Source organism: Podarcis liolepis, assembly GCF_965112155.1.
Source record: "Podarcis liolepis genome assembly, chromosome: 1".
NCBI classification, from domain to species: Eukaryota; Metazoa; Chordata; class Lepidosauria; order Squamata; family Lacertidae; genus Podarcis; species Podarcis liolepis.
Window position 1 is genome coordinate 118,008,666 of NC_139554.1, and position 27,501 is coordinate 118,036,166.

The window sequence follows — 27,501 nt, forward strand, 5'->3', positions numbered from 1 at the left end:
TCCTCAGGTGCAGGCACCAGCTAAGTCTGCTCTGGCTCCTGAGGTGATGGAGGACCCATTGACTGCAGGTGTTCCACTCTCAGCCCCGTCAGGGGAGGAGGAGGTTGCCTCTGGGTCCGGTAACCCTCCAGCCTCTCCTGAGCTGCAGAGGCTCAGGACAGAGAGGCAGAGGGAACTTAGCAGGAGGAGTGCTCGCCTCCAGGCCAGGAGAGGCGAGTCACCTGTGGACCGGGGCCGCCCTATGCCTCGGGGCAGATAAAAGCCAGCCAGCCCCAGTCCCAAGTTGCGGGAGCAACATTGTTGGTAGCCTGTTCCTGCCTGCACCCTGTCCTGTTTTTCTGCCAGAGTTCCTGACCTCACCCGACTCCCTGCCTTGGACCCAGCTTCAGCTTTGATGGACAGCCTCCATACTGCACCCTCGACCTCAGACTGGACTCGACCTCACCGCACGGTTAACCCTTGGGACCAGCACACTCTGGCTGCCCTGGAATCAACCTTTGTCAGGTAGCTGCTGTGGACTACCATATTTATACAGCTTGTTCCCTTTGCTGCAACTTGAGCCAGGTGGGCCTGAGTCATGGAAGTCAGCTTCCATTAGATATATGAAAGTTTAAGGATCAAAAACCACAAAGTGCAGCTAGAGGATGCATGCTGTATCTTGACAGGAATGGTGTTCCACAGAGCAGGGGCAGCCACACTGAAGACCCTGTTCCAAATTACGATGGTGGTGGTCAGATCTCTTTGGAACTTGCGGGAGAAGTTCTCCGGCAAACGTCAGTGTGACCTACTGGGTAAGTAAGAGAGAAAGCAGTCTCTCAAAATTTGAACTTTTTGAAAGACATCCTGGGAATCCATTGAAGGGTACAGTATAAACCAAATAAATATTTAAGGTTTGTTTGTTTGTTTTGAATTTACATACCACCCTATCCCCGGAGGTCTCAGGGCGGTTCACAGAAAAGATCACAATATATAAAATTAAAATAAAACAACAACCCAATAACAGCCCCACAAAAATAGCCACATTTTAAAAGGGTATAGGATGTCAATCAGGTCAACCAAAGGCCTGGTTAAAAATGAACATTTTTGCCTGGCGCCTAAAGCTGTATAATGAAGGCGCCAGGCAAACTTCCTTGGAGAGAGCATTCCACAGACAGGGAGCCACTGCAGAGAAGGCCCCGTTCTCATGTTGCCTCCCTCCGGACCTCTTGAGGAGGCGGCACACGAAGGAGGGCCTCAGAAGATGATCTCAGGGTCCGGGTAGCTTTATATGGAAAGAGGCGGTCCTTGAGGTATCACGGTCCTGAGCCGTTAAAGGCTTTATAGCTTAAAACCAGCACTTTGAACTTGGTATTAGGGTGGTGGAAGGAGGGAGCCAAATGGCCGGTTGTTGTTTCTGGCAGCAGCCATACATTTGCTGTAGTATCTCACTTGGTTCTCCTGGAGCATCTCAGAAGAACAACCATCCTCATTCTTTGGCTGTGGTGCTTTTGAGAAAGTTGGTCCTCCCAAATGATCACAGTAACTAATGCATTCTGAAATCCTCACATACTGTATATTTTAACTCTTTCTCCATTCAGGCTTCAAACTGGGTCCACCACTGTTTCTAAAGTGCCATATCCCTGTATTTATTTTCTGGGGGTTCTTTAAAATGCATATCTAAAGATATACCGACTCGGGATTATTGTACAATCCTGCGGCAAACTATGCCAAGGATAAAACTGACAAATTAAAAGCGCTGCCTTTTGTTAGAGCCAGCAGCCATCTCTGCGTGCCATAGTTCATGTGAAAAAGTCTTGCAAGATTGCAATCTTTGGGATATAAAGACTCCTGTTTCTGCAGCACTCGACTGCATTTTCATTAAAATCATTGCCATATAATTGGATTTGTGTCCTCATTACAGTTATATTAGAAGTATCCCTATTGTGTTTTTACCATGAAAATGAGTGATCACAGAGTTAATGACTCTTACTTTCTTTGACTTATAGCCACAAGAGTCTGGTACTTCTCCCAAAGTCCACCAACGCACATCTGACCTAAAGGGAGGCATAAATTGCTCTCTTGGCAGCATGCAAATTAATTATTACATGCCCTGGTGATTGAAACCCTGAGTCAGATTAGAAGCCTGCTTACAACACAGACTTAAACTAGGGAAATTAATTAGTCATTCCCTTTCCTGAAAGAACTCAGGGAACTATAGTTCTTTTCATCCACCCTAGTCTACCTGTCTGACCCAGGTCTGCATCAATACACCCTTAAGTATTCTAAATTGTTTTTAACAAGCTGCGTCATAGGTGGCGGCATTCACTAGTGCACGGCAGGTCCAGCAGCAGATAGCTTCTTGCCCCAATACAAGGAACATTAAACATAATCCCATGAGATGCTGTGTATGAATAATCTGACCCACAAAATGTTGCCTGTGGGAATAATGAAGCTGAATTTAAAAGATCTTGATTTTGACTCCAGATTTCCCCCCAACTGCAGCCTCTAGGATACACGTTTTCAATTTTGTATTTGTCGGGTTCAAATTCAAAATCATAGTTATACACTTCAAAGCCATGATGTTTGGAGTAGTGCCGGGACCTTCAGAGATCTATTTTAGCCGCGTGAAACTTCAGAAAGCTCCACACAGAAAGTCTGACGTGAAATAAAAATTCAACATGCTCTTGCATTGTGTAGACCAAGGCTTCCCAAATTGTGGTCCACGAGCTTTGTTCAGGTGGTCTGCAGTGTCTGTGAAGAAGACTTACCATCCGAATACAATAAAATACAATATAAAGAATAAAAGAAGCAATAAAATACAATTAAAAATCACACAGAATCAGGCACAGTATATTGCAATTGCTACAACAGGCGAGGGTAAAAAAATTAAGACCCTCAGCAATTTTCAAGCGGTCTGTGGGAGAAAGCAGGTGGGAACCACTGGTATAGACAACAGCATTTTAAAAATATTTATGCATTTAAAACATTTTCCTACCTGGTCTTTGTTGAAAGTTATCATGCCTTGATAAGCGGCGTCTGCAGAGGCAAATATGTGGGGTGGGTTTGAGGAGCGCTTCACGCCGTGGTAAAGCTTGGAGAACTAAACGTGAAAAGAGAGGTGTCAAAGCACAACATGTGTGCCATGTAATAAGAAGCCCCACCCACCAGTTAAAAAATAAATGAACAGAAACTTCCCACCCCACTCCCATGTGCTATTTGCATTTTTCAATGGGATCACCGAATTTGCTATATAAAGGTCAGATTATCTGTCCATCTGGCCTAGTCAGGTGCCCCATCACCTGATTCTTTTTAAGTGGAGAAGCCAGAAAGTGAAACTTCTGCATGGAACCCATGTGCTGTTCTACTGAGCTACAGTGTCTCAGTTTTAACATGACTCCTAACACTTCACTGTATAATGAAAACAAAGTTCTTGAGGGCAAACAGATTACAGTCGTACCTTGGTTTTCGAATGGAATCCATTCCAAAAGTCTGGTTGACTTCCGAAAATGTTCAGAAACCAAGGCACGGCTTCCGATTGGCTGCAGGAAGCTCCTGCAGCCAATCGGAAGACGCGGAAGCCACATTGGATGTTTGGGTTCCAAAGAACGTTCACAAACTGGAACACTCACTTCCGGGTTTGCGGCGTTTGGGATCCAAAACGTTTGAGTCACAAGGTGTTTGAGAACCAATGTATGACTGTACTGGGTACAGCTTAACTTCATAATTTGATATCCTTTGTTTAAAAAGGCTTTGTTTAGAAACACTTAACCTTTATTTTGTTTTTATTTAGTAAGAACATTAAAGCCATGTGATGGCCCATTCATGGGCTGGCTGGACACAGAGGAAAGTTGAGAGGCACCAGCTGGGGAACTCCCAAGGGAAGAACGCTCAAAGCGGATTGGTGGCAGAATGACAGTGAGTGCTCAGAGGCAGGAGAGGGAGGAACTGGGAGGAAGAGGTGTCAGAAGCTGAAGAGGTAACAGGGCTTAGTGAGAAGAGAGAGTCTGTGCTAGAGAGAAGATCAGGATCAGGATTGGAAGCAGAAGAGGAAGGAGGCCAAAAGGCAGAGAGGGGTCGAGCTAGCAAGGGTGCCTCCCTCTCCTGCTCCAATTAAGAGAGGTATTAAGCCGGGGGAGCAAAGGCAGGCACGCCAGCGTAGTCTTGGATTGCTTGGGAAAGACCGGGGAGAGGAGAAGACTTAGGCAGCGGTGGGAAGACAGGGACCTTCAGTCTCCACAACTCATAGAGACAAGACCTACAAAATGAGGGTAGCTGTGCTCATTAGGCCTGGCACTCCTGAACAGATCCTGTTTCTTCTATTTATTTGTTATAAATTTATTATTATATTATTATTATTATTCTAATAAGGAGTTAACTTCACTTGCTCAGTGTGATTTATTGCTGACTTGCTCCCGACAGCCCAGGACTTAGCAAATGTTTACAAAACAATAGGCTGGGTAGCCAAAAGTAGTAAAGGTAAAGGGACCCCTGACCATTAGGTCCAGTTGTGGCCAACTCTGGGGTTGTGGCACTCCTCTTGCTTTATTGGCTGAGGGAGCTTCCAGGTCATGTGGCCAGCATGACTAAGCTGCTTCTGGCGAACCAGAGCAGCGCACGGAAACGCCGTTTACCTTCCTGCCGGAGCAGTACCTATTTATCTACTTGCACTTTGACGTGCTTTCGAACTGCTAGGTTGGCAGGAGCAGGGACCGAGCAATGGGAGCTCACACCATCATGGGGATTCGAACCGCCGACCTTCTGATTGGCAAGTCCTAGGCTCTGCAGTTTAACCCACAGCGCCACCCACGTCCCTAGCCAAAAGTAGTAGTGGAAGCTAATTCTGCTTGTGCAATAATCCCTCCTGCCCAGATCCCTCCTATCCATTGCAGCCTCCCATGTCTCTGCACCCTGTCCCTTCAAACTGCTCTTGAGAAGGGAGGGAACATTTGGAAAGAGAATGGGACAAGGCACAGATGGGTGCAGCAGGGGAGAGGCATGTGCCTTGGCTCCCATTAGCAGTTCTTTCCACCATCACAAAGCTCCCACCCTGGAAAAATTCCCAAGATTCTCTTACCTGCGGAGAATATATGCTGAGATTCTGGAAGGGGTTTAAGGCTATTAAGATATCTCCAACGTAAGTATAAATTTGTAAGTCTGCATAGCGCTTCTGCAACTGATGAATAATTGTCTCCTGAAAACATTGCAAGTTTTACAGTTAAGCAGTATTTTGCAGACAGGAAACTCATCATAAGTACATCAACTGCAAGAAGCAATAAGCGAAAATCTCAAATGTCATTTGTCACTTATGTCAAATATTGACTTTGCCGTATCAAACCATTTTTCCCAAGGCTCATATCTCTCTCCGAGATAAATCTATAACTGTAGGCCACATTAAAAGCAATAAACCTATCTATTACATTTCAATCATTGTTTGGGTCAGAGAAATAAACTGCACCACACCGGGAACAGAAAGAGAGACAACAAAAATATATTTAACATCCTGATTTATGTATTTATTTTTTTAAAAAATCTACACAATAGCATAACATTCAGCTAAATTTCTTGCTATAAGCACAAAATGTACAATGATTTTGCTTACAATTGCGGCATTTTACCTAAGGCTCAAAGTGAAGCCCTTTTACGTACAATTAATTTCAATTGCCCACTGAAATCAATTGCCCCATAAAACGCACTTAGCGCTGGCACGGCTGAGTCCCTGTTTTCTTCTCAACTAAAAGAATAAAAATAGTAAAACTAGACAGAGCTAACAAATCTAATTTTCTACCTTTATGCATGTGTGCCAATTTTTAGTAGACGCAGGACCCTGACCACACTTTGATAAAAGGATCACAAACTATGAAAATAAAGTCAGCCCATAAAGTTTTATTGTGTTAAAGCAAACGAATACTTCCCTGACATGAAAATACAGGTTCACGTTCCACATACAGTGGAACCTTGGTTTTCGAACGTAATCCATTCCGGAAGACCGTTCGACTTCAGAAACGTTTGAAAACCAAGGCACAAAGGGCTGTCAGCAAATTCAACTGATAAAACTGAAAAACACACAGCAGAAGCCGTTCAATTTCTGATGTGTGTTTGAAAACAGAAGCATTTACTTCCAGGTTTTCGGTGTTCGGGTTCCGAAACATTCGCCAACAGAGTCATTTGAGAACCGAGGTTCCGCTGTATATACTGACAGCATCTAGCCCTATTTCTGTTACATGTGTGTCAGGTGGGGCTGTGTAGGTTTTGAATCACTGCCTGGGTGCAGTGAGGAGCAGGATAGAGACCAACAAACTGAAGCTGAACGCTGGCAAGACTTAGGCCCCATAGGTGGGTCCATGGTCTGGGAATTAGGAATTTGCCTAATTTTGGAAGGGGTTGCACCGCCTCTCAAAAAGCAGGTACAGTGGTACCTCGGGTTAAGAACTTAATTCGTTCTGGAGGTCCATTCTTAACCTGAAACTGTTCTTAACCTGAGGTACCACTTTAGCTAATGGGGCCTCCTGATGCTGCCACACCACCAGAGCACAATTTCTGTTTTCATCCTGAAGCAAAGTCCTTAACCTGAGGCACTATTTCTGGGTTAGTGGAGTCTCTAACCTGAAGCATCTGTAACCTGAAGCGTCTGTAACCTGAGGTACCACTGTACACAGTCTGGCAGTCTTCTGGATCCATCATTTCCACTGGGGACCCATGTGCAAGGGCAGGTTATCCCTGGTGTAACGGGAGCAATTGTGCCAAGGCCCACGCCTGCACAGGGCCCCAGAGATTTATTTATTTATTCAACAGCAAGTCTCTAGTGCTTCTGGAAGGCAGATTAGGAATCAAAATGTGCAACCTGACCAGGATTTTTATCTGGGGGCAAGAGGTAGCAGTGGAGTGGTGCATAGGAGCCAATTCCTGAGGGCCGAAGTGACCTCAACCTCTACCAATTTTTGATAAGGTCCCACCCCCCCAGTTGATGGGCATTGCCATTCAAATGGTGTGTATCCATCATGTCATGTGATCAACTGTGTGGGGCAGGGCTTACATGCCCTGCCTATTTTATTCAACTTGGCACCCCTGGAGTGGTAGTAGGGGAAGAAAGAAAGAAAGAAAGAAAGAAAGAAAGAAAGAAAGAAAGAAAGAAAGATCCATACATATGCGGAATGCGGGTGGCACTGAACCACTGAGCCTCTTGGGCTTGCCGATCAGAAGGTCAGCGGTTCGAATCCCTGCAATGGGGTGAGCTCCCGTTGCTCTGTCCCAGCTCCTGCCAACCTAGCAGTTTGAAAGCACACCAGTGCAAGTAAATAAACAGGTACCGCTGCAGTGGAAAGGTAAACGGTGTTTCCGTGTGCTCTGGTTTCCGTCACGGTGTCCCATTGCACCAGAAGCGGTTTAGTCCAGTGTTTCCCAACCACTGTTCCGCGGCACACTAGTGTGCCGCGAGATGTTGCCTGGTGTGCCGCGGGAAAAATTAAAAAATTCGAAAGATTTTTTTTTAAGTCAAATTTTCGATTGGGGCGCCGTCACTAGATGACCCCTGGGGTTCCCTCACTCCCTCCCGCTCTGCGCCTCCCTCCTCCTCCTCCGGGGAGGCCCTTCCTGGCTCTCGGCCAAGGCTTGGCAGCTGCCACTCACTCACTCGCTCGCCCACCCGTCCCTCCATCCCTGCACCCGGCCTCTCCCCCTCCGTCCCCGGCGCGGGGGCTGCCGGGATCCGTAGTCCCCTTGCCCTTGGGCTCCACGCCCGCGCGGGGTGCACGAACTACATTTCCCAGCGTGGCCTGGCGGGCCGGGCGTTTTGTTTGAAGCGTTCTTCTCCCGGCCATGGAATGAGCGCAGCGGCGGCGGCCGGGCGGGCAGGGGCTCTTCCGCGCAGACCCCGCGCAGCCTGCCTGCGCCCCCGCGGAGATCGGGTGGCAGGATGGAGCCCGGGGATCCCCGCGGAGGCGGAGCGGCGGAGGCGGAGGCTGCCCCCCAGGTAGGGCTGCGTCGGGGGGGTTTGGGTTATTTTTGCAATGCTGCATCCGCACCGGAGGGGACGCATCGGACCGCGGGGAGACCCCTTGGCGGGCGTGCAAGGCAATGCATGCGTGCAGGCGTTGCATGGAGTGCAGTGCAATGCAATGGCAACGCGGCGCCTTGCATGCATGCATGCAACTTCCACCGGCGCTCCGGACTTGGCAGGTGAGGGGGGTCCCCAGTGGGCGGCAGAGAGAGCCGGGAGGGCGAAGGGGAGCCGGGGGGGAGCAGCGCTGCTCCCCGAGCCGAGCCCGGGGGGAAACTTCGGCGTCGTTGCGCCGGGTGTTGGAAGCGGAGGCTGGCGGGGGCCCCTCACCTGCAAAACCTGGTCGCCTCTCATATATTTTGTGCATTGCATTCATCGCCCGCTTTCTCCTCCAAGGAGCTCCCGGGGGCGCGCGTGGTTCTCCCCGTGTTATCCTCGCAACAACAGCCCTGCGAGGTGGGTCAGGCGAGTGGCCCAAGGGAGCACCCAGGGATTGTCCTGGCCAGGTGGGGTGATTTGAACCCTGCTCTCTGCCCGGTCTTCGTCCTCATTTAGCCCCCACATGTGCATGACTGTGCATGACTGAGGTTTCCCCCCCTCGTCTTGGCTATGGTGTGAGTCTGTGCTGTTAATTAATGGGGTTCTGCCTTCGGAGAAGATGAGCCAGCCCTCAAGGAGGTGATTATGTAATTTGCTAGCAATTCATGTCCCTCCCGGCATGACGCTGCGCGCTGACGTCACGGGGCTGTAATGGTGGTGTGCCTCGAGATTTTTTTCATGAAACAAGTGTGCCTTTGCCCAAAAAAGGTTGGGAAACACTGGTTTAGTCATTCTGGCCACATGACCCAGAAAGCTGTCTGTGGACAAACACCAGCTCCCTCAGCCTAAAAGCGAGATGAGCGCTGCAACCTCATAGTCGCCTTTGACTTAACTTAACCATCCAGGGGTCTTTACCATACATACATAGGTAAAGGTAAAGGGACCCCTGACCATTAGGTCCAGTCGTGACCGACTCTGGGGTTGCACACTCATCTTGCTCTATAGGTCGAGGGAGCTGGCGTTTGTCCGCAGACAGCTTCTGGGTCACGTGGCCAGCATGACTAAGCCGTTTCTGGCGAACCAGAGCAGCGCACGGAAATGCCGTTTACCTTCCAGCCGGAGCGGTACCTATTTATCTACTTGCACTTTGACGTAGGTAGGTAGGCAGGAGCAGGGACTGAGCAACGGGAGTTCACCCCGTCGCGGGGATTCAAACCGCCAACCTTCTGAACGGCAAGTCCAAGGATCTGTAGTTTAACCCACAGCGCCACCCACGTCCCACCATCACCAGTTTGCTTGCATGTATGTACCATATATACATACATACAAGCAAACTGGTGATTGCTTGCTTCATTGTGTTCCGCTGCTTTGGGCAAGACGAATGTGCACATAAAGAAGATCTAGCTAAGCTCTTCCCTGCTGCCTGTTTATGCTACACTGCCCCAGCGCCCCACCTTGTGGTCTTCCATGGAAAGGGTTGATCAGGTCTACAGCATGCTTAGCAGTGCTGTAGCTCAGGCACTCCTTGGCCATTTTGCTTGGGCCCAACAAATCACACAGTTCAAAGCCAGTTAGTGGGTTCCATCTATCACACTCCGGCATCACCAAGAAACGCCACCAGCACTGGGTCTATGCAAACAAAAGCCAGCTCCTTTTACAACAGCTTTTGCTCAGTTTTATGAGACAAAGTAAACAGGCTCAAAGAGATGGATATGGGCAACAGGAAGTTGGAATATTTCAGGGCGGAGAAAGTTGGAAGAAAATGGATCATTCAAGGAGTGGTGGTTAGATCTCTCTGCCTCTTTCCCTGTCCGATAAATTGCCATGCATTTGTAAGCGTGAAAGATCACTGGAGCTACAAGAACCAAGTTTATGTAAGGGGAAAGAGATGTGCATGGTTTGACTAAAGCCACTATGTTTATAATAGTGATATACTTTTAATGCATAAGCCCCAATGGAAAAGTAGTTCTGAAATATACAACCCTCTCTAATCTCGATGTTTGGAGCTGAGCTTCTCATTGCACCAAGCACAAATAATTATGTAACCTACTGCCATCCATCATCTGCTTCTCCTGTATAACAGAACAATCTAAATGCTCAGAATATAAATGAACCCCTGATAGGAGATCATAATCATATGACACAGTTTTCTCATTATGTCAGGACTATGAACAATTAACTTGGTGACATGGCGATATTGTTAGAAATATGAATAATGCCTGGGAGGCAAGAGCAAGTGGTAAGACCGAGTACTGAGAATTCATTAACTTGTCATACCTTACCTCATCCAGGACTTCGAGGTTTACCAGATCATCATCTGGAGAGTTTTTGTCAGACGCATCAACACGATATGGTCTTCGAGTGTGTATTCGCTCATGCCTGTAAACAAGAGTATCTGTGTGAAATCTCTGTTCCCAAGTATGCATTTGGCCATAGGCAATGATCCTGAAGCTTGTGGTTGACCTAACCCATGAGTAGGCAAACTAAGGCCCAGGGGCCAGATCCAGCCCAATCACCTTCTAAATCCGGCCTGCAGGCGGTCCGGGAATCAGCGTGTTTTTACATCATCATCATAATAATAATTTATTATTTATACCCCGCCCATCTGGCTGAGTTTCCCCAGCCACTCTGGGAGGCTCCCAATCAGTGTTAAAAACAGTACAGGGTTACATATTAAAAACTTCCCTGAACAGGGCTGCCTTAAGATGTCTTCTGAATGTCAGGTAATTATTTATCTCTTTGACATCTGATGGGAGGGCGTTCCGCAGGGCGGGCGCCACTACCGAGAAGGCCCTCTGTCTGGTTCCCTGTAGCCTCACTTCTCGCAATGAGGGAACCGCCAGAAGGCCCTTGGCGCTGGATCTCAGTGTCCGGGCTGGATGATGGGGGAGGAGACGCTCCTTCAGGTATACAGGACCGGGGCCGTTTAGGGCTTTAAAGGTCAGCACCAACACTTTGAATCATGCTCGGAAACGTACATGAGTAGAATGTGTCCTTTCATTTAAAACGCATCTCTGGGTTATTTGTGGGTCATAGGAATTTGTCCCCCCCCTTCAAAATATAGTCTGGCCCCCCACAAGGTCTGAGGGACAGTGTACCGGCCCCCTGCTGAAAAAGTTTGCTGACCCCTGGAGACATACCTGCACTACAGACAGGGCCAGATTTAGGTCTGATGAGGCCTTAAGCTACTGAAGGTCATGGGGCCCTTTATATGTCCAGCTGTCCTTTGTCAACAACAAATTGTCACTTCTTTTTGTGTGGAATATATGCTACAGTGGTACCTCTAGTTATGTACTTAATTCGTTCTGGAGGTCCGTTCTTAACCTGAAGCACCACTTAAGCTAATAGGGCCTCCCGCTGCTGCCACGCCGCCGGAGCACGATTTCTGTTCTCATCCTGAAGCAAAGTTCTTAACATGAGGTACTATTTCTGGGTTAGCAGAGTCTGTAACCTGAAGCATATGTAACCTGAGGTACCACTGTATATGGTAATTTATGGACCTAATAGGTCCATACACAACATAAAACACTGTTGCTGTATGTAGGTTCTATTTTATTTGTTTTTTAATCTTATATTTTGGAAATGTACATCCAGGGTTTGTTTTTCTTTACTTTTTTGGGGGGGGGGCCAAGAGAGTGGGGCCCTAAGCTGTAACTTGTTTAGCTTATACGTAAATCTAGCACTGACTACAGACCTGAAGATGCTTAAAAGCCATTCCCTCTCCTCAGGGGGTGCTAGTAACTGAAGTTCTGTGAGGGAAACAACTGGTCTCTCCCCTACAGATGATATATAGTGTTAAGTTGTGGACGAACATATCAGACGACACAGCGATTGTTCCAAAGCAGCTCTTTATTTGTAAGCTGGAACAGAACTGAACTGAGCAGCTCAGTCAGCCTGCTTATATAGAGCTCCACTAGAATGCAACAGTAACCATTTTCTGTAACTAGCCAATCACTGAACGTCACTTTCGATCCTTCATTTGCATACAAACTATCCAATCACTGAACGTCACTTTCGATCCTTCATTTGCATAACTATCTACAGTATCCCCCTGCTGGCCCAGGGTGAGAACTTCAGTACATAACATGTAGCACTCATCAATCTACTGTTACTAGGATCTTTTGGAAGAAAATAAAACAACTAGATTGGTACAAATATACATTTGTAGTGCAAATACACAAAAATACATATTATACAAGAAAAAGGTTTATAAAAATCAATGAATCTACTGGGAGCAACTGCACAAAACACACACACACACACGTTTTACCCAAGCAAATCAAACAACAATTTTTAAAAAGGAATAGTTAAGGTATGAAAATATAGACTGCATACATTATCCATTGTATGATAGTAAATTCTTGTGCACAACATGTTTACTAACAAGTGTCCTTGCATCCCAACAAGTCATTCTAGAGTTCACTATATGTCTTTGGTGTCCTTGCTGCTGTCACTGGGACACTCATTCCTTCTTAATAGCATGCATTAAGTCTTTAAATCGTTATGGTGTGACCACCTGATAGATTATCCAAATGTTTGCAGTCTCCGTAAAATGAAATAAAATGAGATAAGGATATGTTGCAGCAGTCCATCCTGAACCCATGAGATAAAATGGGCAAGAAGGTTGTAATCCTATGCATTCATCCTAGACAGAAAAGTCCCATTTAACTTAAGTGGGGCTTAGAATCATAGAATTGTAGAGTTGGAAGGGCCCACGAGGGTCATCTAGTCCAACCCCCTGGAATACAGGAATCTTTTTGCCCGGTGTGGCCGACTTGTCGCCGTTCTACACATTGTGCAAATGAGATTGTAGAATTGTGGGCCGTACCACTCTAGACAGCAGGTGTAATGCCATATTTTTAATGCCTGCGCCCACGTAAAAAAAATTATCTGCATATCGTAAAGCCACACGCCAGGGAGAAGTCTATTCTAAAGCTTTACCATTGATATGCTACATGCAAGAAAAATCTTACATGGAGGGCTATTCAAACGTTTCACTCCCACTTTGCAATCTGAAGTGGTGCAGCCCAAAATTTTGCCGCCTAAGTCTATTTGCCACGTAACTCTATGCAAGAATGGCTATTACTGTCAATTAAACACACCCAACACTACACTATGTAGCAGCAAGTCTTTCAATAGAGAACCAAGTATAAAATCCTATTTTTCCCCCAGTCATTCCATCTTGGTGTAAGTTAGTTCCACTTCCGCATACACTCTTGAAGTCACTTCTAGCTAGTCACATTTCTTCTCCCTCATACATGCATTGTGCAATCTGAATGTGACCATGACCAGGGCTATAGTCAAAAATCAAGAGTATTTACCCTGTTACCTCTAAGTCTGCCAAAGCGTCGTCTTGCATGGCCCTAGAACTTGTCCAAGATGACATTTCTGAACCACAACTGCTAGGACATGCTAAATTCCAAGAGCGTTCAGCCAGCTTCTCCTTGCAGCTTAAATTATCGCCTCTGAGTTACAGAATTAGAAGCAGAGACATACTGCCCCATAACCCCCATATAATCTGATTACATGGGAGGAATCTTTGGAAATGCCAACAAATACCTTTTGCTTTTAAATAGGATGTCCTAATGTATCAAACTGTAAGGCCAGAATTTTTTTTTTAACAGTATTGGTAGTGCAGTATGGTACAGCACAGTGTACCTGCTGTACATACAAAAGCCTGAGGGGCTTAATTCCAGCGTCCAATATAATCAAAGCGTAGAATGCAGTGTACCCACTGAGATACAACAGCATCCCGCTGGGTACCATTTAGAATTGATCCTCAATGACACTCTGACAGATTGCTCCTGTGTACGACTTCCTGTACAGAAGGCAGTAGCAATCTGATAATGCTTGGGTAATAGCATGCAAACCAAACAGAACAATGGTAAGACCTTTCAGGGCATTGAAACATATGAAATGTAATGCATAGACCAGTGTTTCCCAACCGGTGTTCCGCGGCACACGAGTGTGCCGTGAGACATCGGCTGGTGTGCCGCGAGATGCCTGGAGGGAGGCGGGCGAGTCGGGCGGCGAGAGGCGGGGCGGCGGCGGCGAGGAGAGGCCGCGCCTCCTGCTGCTGCCTGGCGCTCCTCCTCGCAGCCGGCAGCGCTGCCTGGGCGCCTCCGCGCGACTCTGCCTCGCTGGGTTTGGTCTCCCAGCAGAGACGGGTCACACGCGCCCCTCCCTCCCTCCCTCAGCCTGCGCGGAGGGAGAGCCAGAGAGAGGCATCGCTCCTGCGCTCCGAGGCGGATTGAGCGCAGCTGAGAGGAGCTGCCGAGGGAAAAAACTTTCACTTTTGTGCGTCCCTCCCGGCGTGACGCTGCGCGCGGACGTCACGGGGCAGGGCTTTAATGGTGGTGTGCCGCGAGATTTTTTTTCAGTAAACAGGTGTGCCGTTGCCCAAAAACGTTTGGGAAACACTGGCATAGACAATATACTGGCCTCATTTACAAACAGAAAAGACACTCTGCTTTTTATAGTTGGGTTGGTGTGTGGGGTGTGTGTGGGGGGGTGTACAGTGGTACCTCTGGTTACGTACTTAATTCATTCCGGAGGCCCGTTCTTAACCTGAAACTGTTCTTAACCTGAAGCACCACTTTATCTAGTGTGGCCTCCAGCTGCCACTGCCGTGCAATTTCTGTTCTCATCCTGAAGCAAAGTTCTTAACCCGAGGTACTATTTCTGGGTTAGTGGAGTCTGTAACCTGAAGCGTATGTAACCTGAAGCGTATGTAACCTGAAGCGTATGTAACCCAAGGTACCACGGTATGTGTGTGTATATACATGCATACAGCGAATGACTTATAAAATTGCACAAAGCAACAGCAACTCAAAACAGAACAAATGCCATGAGTAATTCAATAGAAAAACGAATGTTTTTTCTCTCTCTATTGAATTGCTCATGAATGTTTTGGGACAGAGTGATTTTGGCAGCTGTTGTTAAAGCTGCAAAAACAATGAGGCACGGGAAGGAGCAACAAAGAAATTTCTGAAACAACGGTGGGATATCAGCTCCGCCCAAGGCATGATGGAGAGCAGCAACAGCTGGGAAAGTATAGACATAACATTTTACAAGGACAGGTAAAAACACCACGGAGAGAATAATTGCCACACACAGGAAGAACAAGGATATAGTTTTGAGTGCCTCACTTGTAGTTCTATAAATCATTTAATGTATCAACACGAATGGAAGTTACTAATATTGCAGTTGTTGTATAAGGGATTATTATTTTGATCAGAATGTAATTGAAATTAATAAGATTTGGAAAGCAGAAATAAAGCACATATGACTCTAAACAACTCCACATACATGTGTTGTCCAAATTGCATTTCACAATTTCCCCTTCATCTCCTACACACATGAGCAACTGTATGGCATCCATGCTTTATTGATCAGAAATTGCAAGTTGCCTTTCAACTAGGAGTGAAAGGGGAAAGAGTGGTTTCACAACTTGATGGGGCGTATTTTGCATTAATGGTTCGGAGTTTCTGTTTCAGTCATAGTCAAGGTTTATTTCTGACCACCAAAGTGCCTATTAGCATCCCATTTGTTTCAACGGGCTCATTTGAAGCATGATTACATGCATAAAAGGTGTCAGGGAGATTTAAAAACAACAACACACAATCAATTAGAAACATTTAAAAGCTTTTTGTTGGTGGACCCTAAACCTCCCTCAGATATACTATGAAAAGCAAAGCAACAAGGTAAGAAGCTTAGCTAATTGGCATAAAGCAACTACTTACTGGTGAGGACAATTTTTAAAAAGGTACAAATTCATGGCCAATATCTTTAAATAAACCCAGGCATTGTGTGATCTATTGTCTTCGACGCTCTTCAATGTTGAACATTTACCATTCTGCAGGTTCTCGGCTGTGCACAGGTCAGTGTAATGTGCTTAGGCTCAATGCAAAAATTTTAAAAAACTGAACCTGAGGTGGCATTAGAGCACTTGGAAGGAGTTGCACTTTTGAGCCACGTGGTCAGACACAGATGCTAGGTTTTTCTGTATGAAGGCCAACCTGAGGTAAGAGAGTAGGTGTCAGGGACTGGACTGAAGAGGAGGAGGAGTGGTGGGGGGGCTGCCCCCTTCTTTTCATCATCATCATCATCATCATCATCATCATCATCATTTTTTAATTTGTATACCATCTTTCTATCTTACAATACTCAGGGCGGTTTACAAGCTGAAGACACAAAAAACGTACATCTTACCACAATCTAATGCAATACAAAAATGTGATAATAAAACTTTAAAATAGGCAACCTACATCAAAAAAGTAACATTCAACAATCATTAGAATAGTATTAAATAATAATAACATGTAAAAGTTGAAGAGAAATCCACTCAACAGTTACAAGAAATAATTTCTAAACTCTAATAGTAAAACAGCGGCAAGCCACAGTACATAAAATAATACAATACAAATTGAGAAGCAGAGACTAGAGGGTGAGGCAAGGCAGGTGGAAGGAGGCCTTGCCTGATGGAGTCTCTCCCCTCACAGTTCTTCCTCCAGGACCAGCTTCCTTATGAGGAGACCCAAGGGTAGGGGGTGGGGTAGCACCCAGAGAGGAGGAAGGCAGTGTTGATTTACGGCAGGGCTTGGAGGAAGGTAACAGCTCAGAGATAGATGAACATAGAGTTATGCAGTGTTAGGAGACGGGGGAGGGGAGACAGAGCAGCTAGCTGACACGTCTATGGACAGTATAACCAACCCCCCTTCTCCCAAAACATGGCGTTCGTTAAGGGTGCAAGAACAAAGAGTCTAGAGACAATTGTCCATGAATGGATGCCGTAGAAGCAGGTGTTGTTGCTAGAGGGGAAGTGTGGTGATCACACAGGGTCCCCGGACGTTTGACGGTCTATTGATCCCTGTGCCACCACTGTGCTCGCTTCCCCGCTGCCACCAACCCGTTTCTCTCAGGTACACACCGAGTCCAGGCAGTTGTTAACATTAAAACAAATAATCAAGTTTATTTTATAAGAATGAACAAGTTTATGGTTTCAGATAATTTTTCTTGTCAGTTTCTTATCCTTAGTTTCTATACCGGCCTATACCTTCCTAATAATTTCTAACTGATTATCCCAACTGTCTATCTGACTCCTCCTAACAGTTTCACTCACTCTCTCACATCAAAACTAGACCAACCCACAGACTTATCCTCCCTCTTCCTTCTCCAACTCCCAACTCACTTCCCAACAACTCCAACTCTTACTCTAACTCCTCCCCTTGGGTTCCCACTGGCCAATCACTTCCCACTCATTTAACCCTTTCCTTATGACCCACCTAAACCATACGTAAGAATAAATCATCTCGTTTCCTCCCCGCCTCTTGGTGCTATGGGGGTGGGGTGGGGGGAGAGGATTCCTCAAGCCTGACACTAGAGCTAGTTGGTCACAGGAGAGGCTATTTCAACAGCCAACAGGACTCTTTGCTCGTAGAAGTAGGCAGCTTGGTGGCATACTGATCCCAGGTTAACTTTCCCCTGGGTCATGAGTGTGAAAGGGAACACAGTAATAATAACTGACCCCTTCATCCCACGCCAATTGCAACAGGTCCCTGTCACAGTTATTTTGGCAGGAAGCACAAGAACATAAATAAGAGACCTGCTGGATCAGACCAAAGATCCATCTAATCATAAAAATAGCTCAGCTGGTAAAGCTTGAGACCCCCTTAATCTCAGGGTCGTGAGTTTGAGCCCCGTGTAGGGCAGATGATTCCTGCCTTGCAGGGGGTTGGAGTAGATGACCCTTGTGGCCCCTTCCATTTCTACCATTCTGTTTGCACAGTAGTCAACCAGGCGGCTATAGGAAGCCACCAAGTAGGACCTAAGCACAAGCGCACTCTGTTAGAATTCCTGCTTCATGATTGCAGTCATGGGATTTTTGTCTTTCACATGACGGTATATGTTTTGACTCCACAGAGTGGGAAGTGACGGAAACAGGATGTTTGTGTTACTGTGTTCCGTGAAGTGGGACTATTGTCCTTTGTTTTTTCTCTCTTTGCTGTCTGATGCTAGAGAGAGAGGGAGCCATGTTGTAGTGCTCCATGTGTGTATATATGTAAATAAAGTAGATTAGCCAAAATGCTGAGTTGCTGAGGTCTGTCACGTGAGTTGCGAAGACTCTGTGGATCCCTAAGTGTGCCGGTGTCGGTTGGCATCGGTCGCTATGATGCCATTTGGGCATGTGTCTCTGCCAGGGTCCTACTCGAGTGTAGGGCTGAGCTCCTGATATACTCTCCCCACGGGTGATTGCCAGCAACTGGCATTCAGAAACATACTGAAGATCCTTCACATCCAACATAGAAGATAAAGCATAACCATCATAACTAGTAGCCGGTTTTACCCCACCATGCATATCCAACTCTATCTTGTCCCCCTCTTACTCACTGTTTCTCTAAACTAAAAAGCTCCAAATTCGTAACCTGAGTAGGTCTTTTTTTAAAAAAGTTTTTATTGTTAAAATAATTCAGCATTAATACGCACATATTGCGAATATACAATCATACATTTCATACAATCCTTAAAAAGGTTCAAACATACCTACACTCAATCCCACAGATAATTCCTTTTCCCATCACCATCCACCACCCCTCACCCCACCTTTGTGTTAGACTTCCAATCTACTCAATTGCAATTTCTTTCCACTTCTATTACTTTCTTTCACACACCTTTAACCTAATTTCATGCTTCTTTTTCTATTATACATTGTTATCCATCTTATTTAGTATTCCAGTATTTAAAACGGAACTTGTTTATTCTAATAGGAGTTCTGATTTTTCAATATAGTTTTGCAAGTATCCTTTAAACACCTTCCAGTCCCTGTCTATCTTCTCTTTTGAGATCCTTCCAATTTCTCCCATTGTTTTGGATATATTGTAGTACTCCAATAATTTGGCAAGCTACTCTCTATTTTTGTCGGTCGAATACCAGTTTTCCAATTTTTCGCAATCAATAGCCTTGCGGCTATTGTTGCGTATAAATATAATGTCTTGTCTTCTTCCTTTAGACTTCTTCTTGAGTAGGTCTTGTCCTCTTGATCATTTCAGTTTCCTGTCTCTGAGTGGCTCTATTCTCCTTAGATGAAATATTCGGTAAATTAAGAATTATTTGCTCTAATCTGCTCTCACCCAGACCATCCTGTGCCAGCTCAGTTGAAACAGAGAAGCCTTGCATTGTTTCTGGGACATGGTTAGGCATTGGTGAAGTTTCTAGGGGAAAGGCATTTCAGAGCCAAGGGTTACCCAATGAGAACGACTCCCAAGATGCCTTTGCAATCCTTACTTGGTGCATGGATAGCCTGCAAGTGTTGTGTTTGGATTGAGGGTACATTATATTCACAGCCTTTTTATACTAAGCCATTTCTAATTGCTGAGTTGGCTTGCAAATGAACTACTTTTCCGAATAAATAGAAAACTCCCACTGTGTTTCCCCCCCAGGGCAATGGGAAATGTCAGTTTTATTACTGAAGACTTAAAAAGAAAACCAACCTAAAAGCACATGCTGCTAAGAAAACTTCTTAGTCAAATATGAGAAAAGGGGGAGTATCTATTCCATTTGTTTCTCTGTGCGTGTTGTACTCAGAAGGACAATACTGGAAGTATAACATCAAATTTGCTTCATGTTCGTCTGCTGGCCTTATCAGTTTTCGCCTATTAGTCGGGGTACTGCTAAAACCAAAGAACCACTGACTCCAGCAAGCACCAGACCAGCCATGTTGGACCAAAATGGAAGATGAAGACAATAATGGAAAAATTCAGCTTTGTGCAAGCTGCTTCACTATTGCTGAATCATAATGTCACAGATGGTGTATTAAGTGGTGATAAGATTAAAGAAGAAGAATTGATGCTTTTGAATTATGGTGCTGAAGGAGACTCTTGAGAGTCCCATGGACTGCAAAAAGATCAAAACTATCCATTCTGAAGGAAATCAGCCCTGAGTGCTCACTGGAAGGAAAGATCCTGAAGCTTAGGCTCCAATACTTTGGCTACCTCATGAGAAGAGAAGACTCCCTGGAAAAGACCCTGATGTTGGGGAAGATGGAGGGCACAAGGAGAAGGGGACGACAGAGGACGAGATGGTTGGACAGTGTTCTCGAAGCTACTAACATGAGTTTGACCAAATTGCAGGAGGCAGTGGAAGACAGGAGTGCCTGGCGTGCTCTGGTCCATGGGGTCACGAAGAGTTGGACACGACTAAATGACTAAACAACAAGAAGATTTAAGAAAGAGAACAACCGATGGGCATGGGCTTGGCAGCCCACTAAAGGGCTGACACCCCCTGATACACACACAGTGCCGCCACACTTTGTATTCTTCTTCTGCCACTGCTGCCATGGAAGCAGCAGCAGCAACACCACCTATCAACCTCCTTGCCAAACCCCTGGGTGTTGTTTTAGCAGTGGGGCGGGGAGACAGTGCCACTTTTTGAATGGGAGGGGAGCCAAGCCTGGCTTCTGTCCACAATGTCCCTGGCCCAACGTTGCCCTCAGTTCTGCCCTCTCTGTTTTCAACTTTCACATGTTGGGCAGGGAAGGTCTGGTGGGAGGGGCGGTTCGCTCACATTTGCTCAAACAGGAAGAGACATTTCTGTGCAATCAAGGATCCTTGGAAAGGGCTACAATTTTCTGTGAAAGTGGAGCTGTAATACACTTGCATGTTGGGTGGGATAACAACCATACACACAGGGCTGTATTAAGACCTTCAGAGGCCCTAAGCCCCCATATAACTGGGCATGTTGTGCGGATGCCTGATTATCATCTTCCAAAGCAACTACTCTATTCCGAACTTAAAAATGGAAAGCATGATGCTGGTGGTCAACAAAAGAGGTTCAAATACTCTCTCAAGGCAAATTTTACAAAATGTAGTATAAACCTGACAATTGGGAAACACTGGCCCGCGAGCGCTCCAGTTGGAGAACAGCTTTTACCAAAGGTGTCATGGGCTTTGAAGACACTTGAACTCAGGACGCAAGGGAGAAATGTGCTAAGAGGAAGGCACACTTGGAAAAATATACACCGTAATCAACTCCCACCCAGAAACCAATGTCCCCACTGTGGAAGGACGTGTGGATCCAGAATTGGCCTCCACAGTCACTTATGGACTCATTGTTAAAACCATGTTTATGAAAGACAATCTTACTTGGCTACGAGTGATCGCCAAAGAAAATAAGAAAAGAACAATTTTTAAAAGGTAAGGGAACCCAGTTCCCGCATATATATATGACAACAACCCTGCCCACAACTCCCTGGAAACTTACTAACTTTACCATGTTGCTAACTTTACCACTGTCAACACATGGATATCACTTTTTCTCTCTCTGGTTGCTTCCACTAAACTGCCCTTTAATCTTCTGGTCTGGCCCAAACTATTCCCAATACTGGGTAGAGTAGAACAACACTTAGGAATGGGGTGAATAACAAGGTCTCAGACTAATTTCTCCTCCAATCAATTATGATTTTACTTAACGATTTGGGAAGACAACAAGGTAAACTTTTGACCCTCTTATGAATAGCTCCCTGTGTACTGGAAGAACTGGAGTATTGCCCTCTATTTTCTGACGAAAGGAATTTTACTAAGCCACATTTCCCAAAGACAAACACATTTTGCCCTAGAGTTACTGCCAGCATACACCTCATTTCCCTCCTACCTACATTGCCTTTTCCCTATGAAGGTTAACAAAGAATTCCCTCTATTTAAATGAAGAATAGCAACAGTCTGATCCACGTTCTTTCTTTCGCTGAAAAGATGGAATTGCAACACTGAAAAAGGAAAATCTTCAGCGCAGTGGGAGCAGAATAGACCTGGTGACCTCAATTACAGCAGCAATACCAAACTTCCAGCGCAGTTCAAATGCTGACTAGGTCAGTACAATCACGGCAGAGAGCTCTGTTCTTGAGTATATTTCAGAGGAGTCATAATGACAACACTGGCACAACCTTAATTGCAACATCACACATGCCACGACTACAATAAGAATCTGTGTAATCATTAGCATTTACAATGTAATCAGCCTGCAAAATGGTTGCTTCCTTGCCCACAGTAGGTTTTACAGGTCTGCAATCTGTCCCCTGGTATTTGCCCAGACAATGTGTGGAGGAAACTGCATTTTAAAACCACATTCAATTCTGCACACCCATCATTTTACAACCCAATTGCTATTCCTTTTAGCTTTGCCTGGTGCTATCTCTGAGTCCTAACAGGGTGTATGAAGAAAATTACAAGCTGGGCATAAGCTAGTTTCTTGCAGCTAACGGCATTCAGATTGGTAATGGAATTGACTCCAGCTGCAATACCTCCCTGCTAGAGACAGACTGCTGTTCTTTAAAAAGCTGTCTGATGAGAGCCAGCCTAGAGAGCCAGCATGGACCAGCAGGTAGTGTTAGCTGTTGTTCTAGGGAGCCAAACTTTTGTTGGGCTAAGACTGAATGTTACTTGTAAGATCATCTTGCTAAGAGTTATATCTTGCAAAGCAGGTCAGAAATAACTGCAATATTGCAATATAATATTGTGGATGTGGCCAGAGGATCATTTACTGTTTGTGGGAGAAACAGCTTTTAAGAGAGACCATCTTGGCTGTGAATCCTGGAAGACCTGCTTCCTGCCTTGCAGGCCTTTTTCTACCTGGCCTGGGATGGTGGGGCCCTGACTGACTCCAGCTACAAAAGCTGAGGCTGCTGAACAGACTCTTGGGTTGGGATGTTGTTTAGAGGCTTTGTTGTTGTTGCTGCTGCATTATTATTTTTTTGCATCTTTATTTTTTAGATTTTATTATGATTTAATGTGGACATTGTTCAATTTTGTTGAAATTATTGGTGTGTTTAATTTATTGTTTATGACTGTTTTTTGTTATATTGTAATTATGTAAGCTGCCTTGAGCAATATAACAAAAATAGTCACAAACAGTAAATAAAACACTGAACAGCTCTCATGCGCTTGAATGTATCATGTATTGTGGTCAGAAGCATTGTATAATGTGACTATTGCTGGCCTCTTCTCACTTCAGAACACAAATGGCTGTTTTCTTTTCTTTCTTTCTTTCTTTCTTTCTTTCTTTCTTTCTTTCTTTCTTTCTTTCTTTCTCTGAACACTGTCTCCCCTTACCATGCTAATTTTGTGTTTGTATGAAATTACTGCAACTTTCACTGCTCTCTTTGAAGTCTGAAATGGGATAGTTCAGCACAAATACATCAAGTGGAGTTTAGGGTAATGTAGTTTGGCTCTGAATTCTAAAGCCATGGCAGCTCTGTATTATGGGCCGAAATGCTCTTAGTGGTTCTCAAAGGGTGTGGCGCACCACACTTGTGTGGCAGAAGAGGATGGCAAATGCGGCGGGAAAATTCAAGGGCAATCAATATTATATTTTGGGAATGGCATGTTGTTCTGTAGCTGCAATGTTTAATACTTTCTGGGTGTCCCAGAATCATATTATAAAGCAGTTGTGTTCTATGTTATAAATCAAGCACTGCTAGGAGTTGCCACTTCCAGTTTTTCAACGTATTTCTTATCGAGAAAAAAAATTCAGTGCAGCACGAGCAAGTTTTTAATCTGAAAGTGTGATCCAAAGAAAACCGTTTGAGAATCACTGGGCTAGCGCATACACGATGAACCAATCATAGCCCCGGCCTTTAATGAACCCTGGCTCTGGAATGGAATAGGTCAGGGGTCAGCAAACTCTTTTCAGCAGGGGGCCGGTCCACTGTCCCTCAGACCACGTGGTGGGCCGGACTATATTTTGAAGGGGAGGAAAACCCGAATTCCTATGACCCACAAATAACCCAGAGATGCATTTTAAATAAAAGCACACATTCTACTCATGTAAAAACACCAGGCAGACGAAAGAGTTTTCCGTTTTTGAGTCGTTCCGCAAGACGAATTTCCCTATGGGCTTGCTTCATAGGGAATGCTGGCGGTCGGGAGCAAAGACTTTCGCCCACCGTCCAGGACCTCTTCTGAAGGCCGACGGGGGGCAAAAGTCTTTGCTTCCCCCCCGCCTGCCTTCCCGGGACAGTGGAGACTTCTCTGCTGTCCCGGGCGATCTTAAAATGCTGGCAGGCGGCAGCGAAGCCTTCGCTGCTGACCCCCAGCATTTTAAAAGCCCCCGGGGCAGCGGAGACTTCTCCGCTGTCCCGGGCGATCTTAAAATGCTGGCGGGCGGCTGCGAAGCCTTCGCTGCCGCCCGCCAGCATTTTAAAATCGCCCTGGGACAGCGGAGGCTTTTAAAATGCTGGCGGTCGGCAGCAAAACCCTCCTGTCCCCGGAGCTTGCGGGGCGGGAGGTGGGGAGAAGGGCTTTTCTTCCCACCGCCAGCCTTCAGAACAGCCTTCTGAAGGCTGGCGGTGGGAAGAAAAGCCCTTGTCCCCCCCCCCCCAGCCTTCAGAAGAGGTCGGGGGACAGACTGTCCCCGGACCTGGTCTGAAGGCGGTTTCCATAGGAATGCATTGATTGATTTTCAATGCATTCCTATGGGAAACCGTGCTTCGCAAGACGAAAAACTCGCAAGAAGAAAAAACTTGCGGAACGAATTAATTTCGTCTTGCGAGGCACCACTGTATAGGTATACTCTCAAAACAGATTATGAAACAAGAAATGTGGCTAGTGCACTCAGGGTCTTTTATTTTCTCTGAGTGTGGAATCACGTGTCTATGTTTTTCATTAGTGTTTGGCACAGCAGCCAAGTTCGCACCTTATGGCAGACTTTTTTCTTTTGAAATTGCAAACGGCAGCCATCAACAGGGAGAGAATTCATAAGACAGTTTACTTAAAAACAAGGAGGGGGAGATGGAAAAGAAACATAAAAGACCAGCCTCCCGAAGCAAGTCTGACCATTCTAGACCCTTGCTTTAGAAGCATGTGGAATAATTCCAGTTGCAGTGAAATTAGGAAAGTCACACTCACCTTGAAACTGCATCTATTACTTTGTTTTTAAAGATTTTTTTTCTTTTTTAAAGGCCTTTGGTTTTCAAATAGCACATTCACTCTGGCTGGATATGCACATACATTTTTATGACTTATGAATCATGACATTTAATTTTCTTCATCAACATTAGCAGGTATTTATTTACAATAATGGTTTACAGCTTATCTAGCAGCCAGACGAATTTCATATTACGAAATGATTGCAGAGCAGACGAAGAGCCTTCATTTGCATTTAAATTCACTTTGAAAACAGCGAAATCCTGCCACCCTCTGGACAGCCATGAAACCAAGAGATATTCCCTGCAGCTTGCCCTAGATTGGACTGGAAAAGAAGGTTTTCCTGATGAATATTAAGTACCCAGCTATATACGAATGCTAGTGGTAATATTAGGCCAATGGTGAACCAAAACATCAAGGTTCGGACCCTTAATGTTTCACCACTGTCACTTTATTATTCACATTTTGAATCTGCTGCCCTCCCGAAAATCACAGAACATGAGCATGTTCCCTGCTAAGAGTTCATTTATTAATTTTGCATGCCATTGTTAGTCTTAGCAGTAAATCCAAGAAACTACTGGAATGTGATGCTTCCATTACAGCGGAATGCGATTAAAAGACATGAATGAGAATGTTGTTTTCCGCTGCCTTGAAGCTCTCCATTTATATGGAATGTTGTAATTCCTGTATGTAAGGATCCATAATAATTAGAACAATATAGCAGCTCTAGTTATGGGTAACTAGACGCGGGACGCGGGTGGGACGCGGGTGGCACTGTGGCTAAAACCTCAGCACCTAGGACTTGCCGATCGCATGGTCGGCGGTTCGAATCCCCGCAGCGGGGTGCGCTCCCGTCCTTCGGTCCCAGCGCCTGCCAATCTAGCAGTTCGAAAGCACACCAGTGCAAGTAGATAAATAGGTACTGCTTTCTAGCGGGAAGGTAAACAGCGTTTCCATCTGCTGTGCTGGCTCGCCAGATGCAGCTTGTCACGCTGGCCACGTGACCCGGAAGTGTCTGCGGACAGCGCTGGCTCCCGGCCTCTAGAGTGAGATGAGCGCACAACCCTAGAGTCTGGCAAGACTGGCCTGTATGGGCACGGGTACCTTTACCTTTACCTTTAGTTATGGGTAAACCTGTCATACATAAGAACTGGTGGCTCCAGATGAGGCATTGCAGCCCCATGGTCCCCAAGATGCTTCTAGCTGATTCAAGGGCAGCTGAGATGAGCATCATCGACGGGAATGCCCATTGCGATGTTCCTCCAGTTGGGACACACTGATCCTTCTTGGTGGACCAGGGCAAAAAGCTTTAAGGCATTATATGATATCTGCATAAGCAATATATGTCTCACAATTAAAAGTCATAAATTTCTGGAACGTTGTAGTACGGCTATAGCGAAATTGAACAGTACCTTGTCTTGGCTACGGAGCCTAAATGTTGTTGTGCTTGAATGAGATCTGCCAGTTGTTTTTGGAGTGCCATGTCTCTGCCATGGACCTGTCTTATGAAGGGATGTTCCAAAAGGTGAGTGACAGATGGGCGTTTTTCGAAGTCCTTGATTAGGCACCTGAAAAATGCAGCAGTTAAGTTACTTATACATAGATGGACAGAAGCATTCAGTTCTGTTAGAAACTGTTTATTTATTTCATAAAAAGTTACACACCACTTGATCGTAAAAGGTCACAAAGCAGTTTACAAAAGATAAAACAGTAAAAAAAAAAATCAAGAGGATTTTAAAATATTTTTTTGCAACCCTACTTTAAAACATAGAAGATTTAGGCCCAGAGATGGAAAGAAGATAAAGTCCCTACCAGAGAAGAATGGCAGGTCAAGTTGATGGATTATGCCAAAATGGCAAAAAAGAATCAGAAATCAGGAAGACCAAAATTTCAATAAGGGATGGGAAAATTTTATAACTTCTTTTAAAGATCATCATAAACAGTTAAGATCGTTAGAAGGATTGGAATATCACTTGTAGTTTAGTGGTGAATTCTGGACACAATGGAGAAGTAAAAGATTCGGATTATCACAAAAGATGCAGGAGGAAATGATTAACAACAGGACCCACAAAGAGGAGTAGGGAAGTCCAGGGCATTCCTTGGCATCTTGTTTTTATGTTGTTTGTTGGCTATGTTTAAAATTTTAATCTGAAAAACCAAATAAATAAACTACACCCTCCCCATATTTTTCCATGTATAAGACTATATTTCCCCCCTATTTTTTCAGGTTTAAAACTGGGGGTCATCTTATACACGGATAGTGCATATGGGGGATTTCTTTATTTGGAGTCCCAAAAAATAGGGGTTGTGCTATACACGGAAAAATACGGTATATATATAAAACATACAAAATCTAAAATACCCAAACAGTTACTCTACTCTACTCTACTCTCCACTGTTGATTTCTGCTATTTTGCTTTTGGATACAGACTTTTATAATGTATGAAATGCTTGGGTGTCTTATACGTGGGAACAAGCATCTCAACAGAGTCACTAAACTTCATGCGGCACTATACTCAAAAAGTACAAAATCTGAATAAAATATTGGGTGATTTCTGACATTGCTCATGCAGA

General features: G+C 45.2%; 1 protein-coding gene across 2 annotated transcripts in view; it reads right to left on the reverse strand.

Annotated features, from left to right (window-relative positions):
• MYO3B (myosin IIIB) overlaps positions 1-27,501 on the reverse strand; it is a 292,153-nt gene that overhangs the window by 146,087 nt on the left and 118,565 nt on the right. Inside the window, exons 10-13 of one of the 2 annotated variants that reach the window (XM_083467558.1) lie at positions 26,340-26,495; positions 10,297-10,393; positions 5,054-5,170; positions 2,975-3,079 (exon numbers count right to left, since the gene is read on the reverse strand). In XM_083467558.1, the coding sequence (XP_083323684.1) occupies positions 2,975-3,079; positions 5,054-5,170; positions 10,297-10,393; positions 26,340-26,495 (475 nt within the window). Of the gene's footprint in view, positions 1-2,974; positions 3,080-5,053; positions 5,171-10,291; positions 10,394-26,339; positions 26,496-27,501 lie in introns of those variants that run through there. The other variant, XM_083467559.1, reaches the window with a different exon arrangement.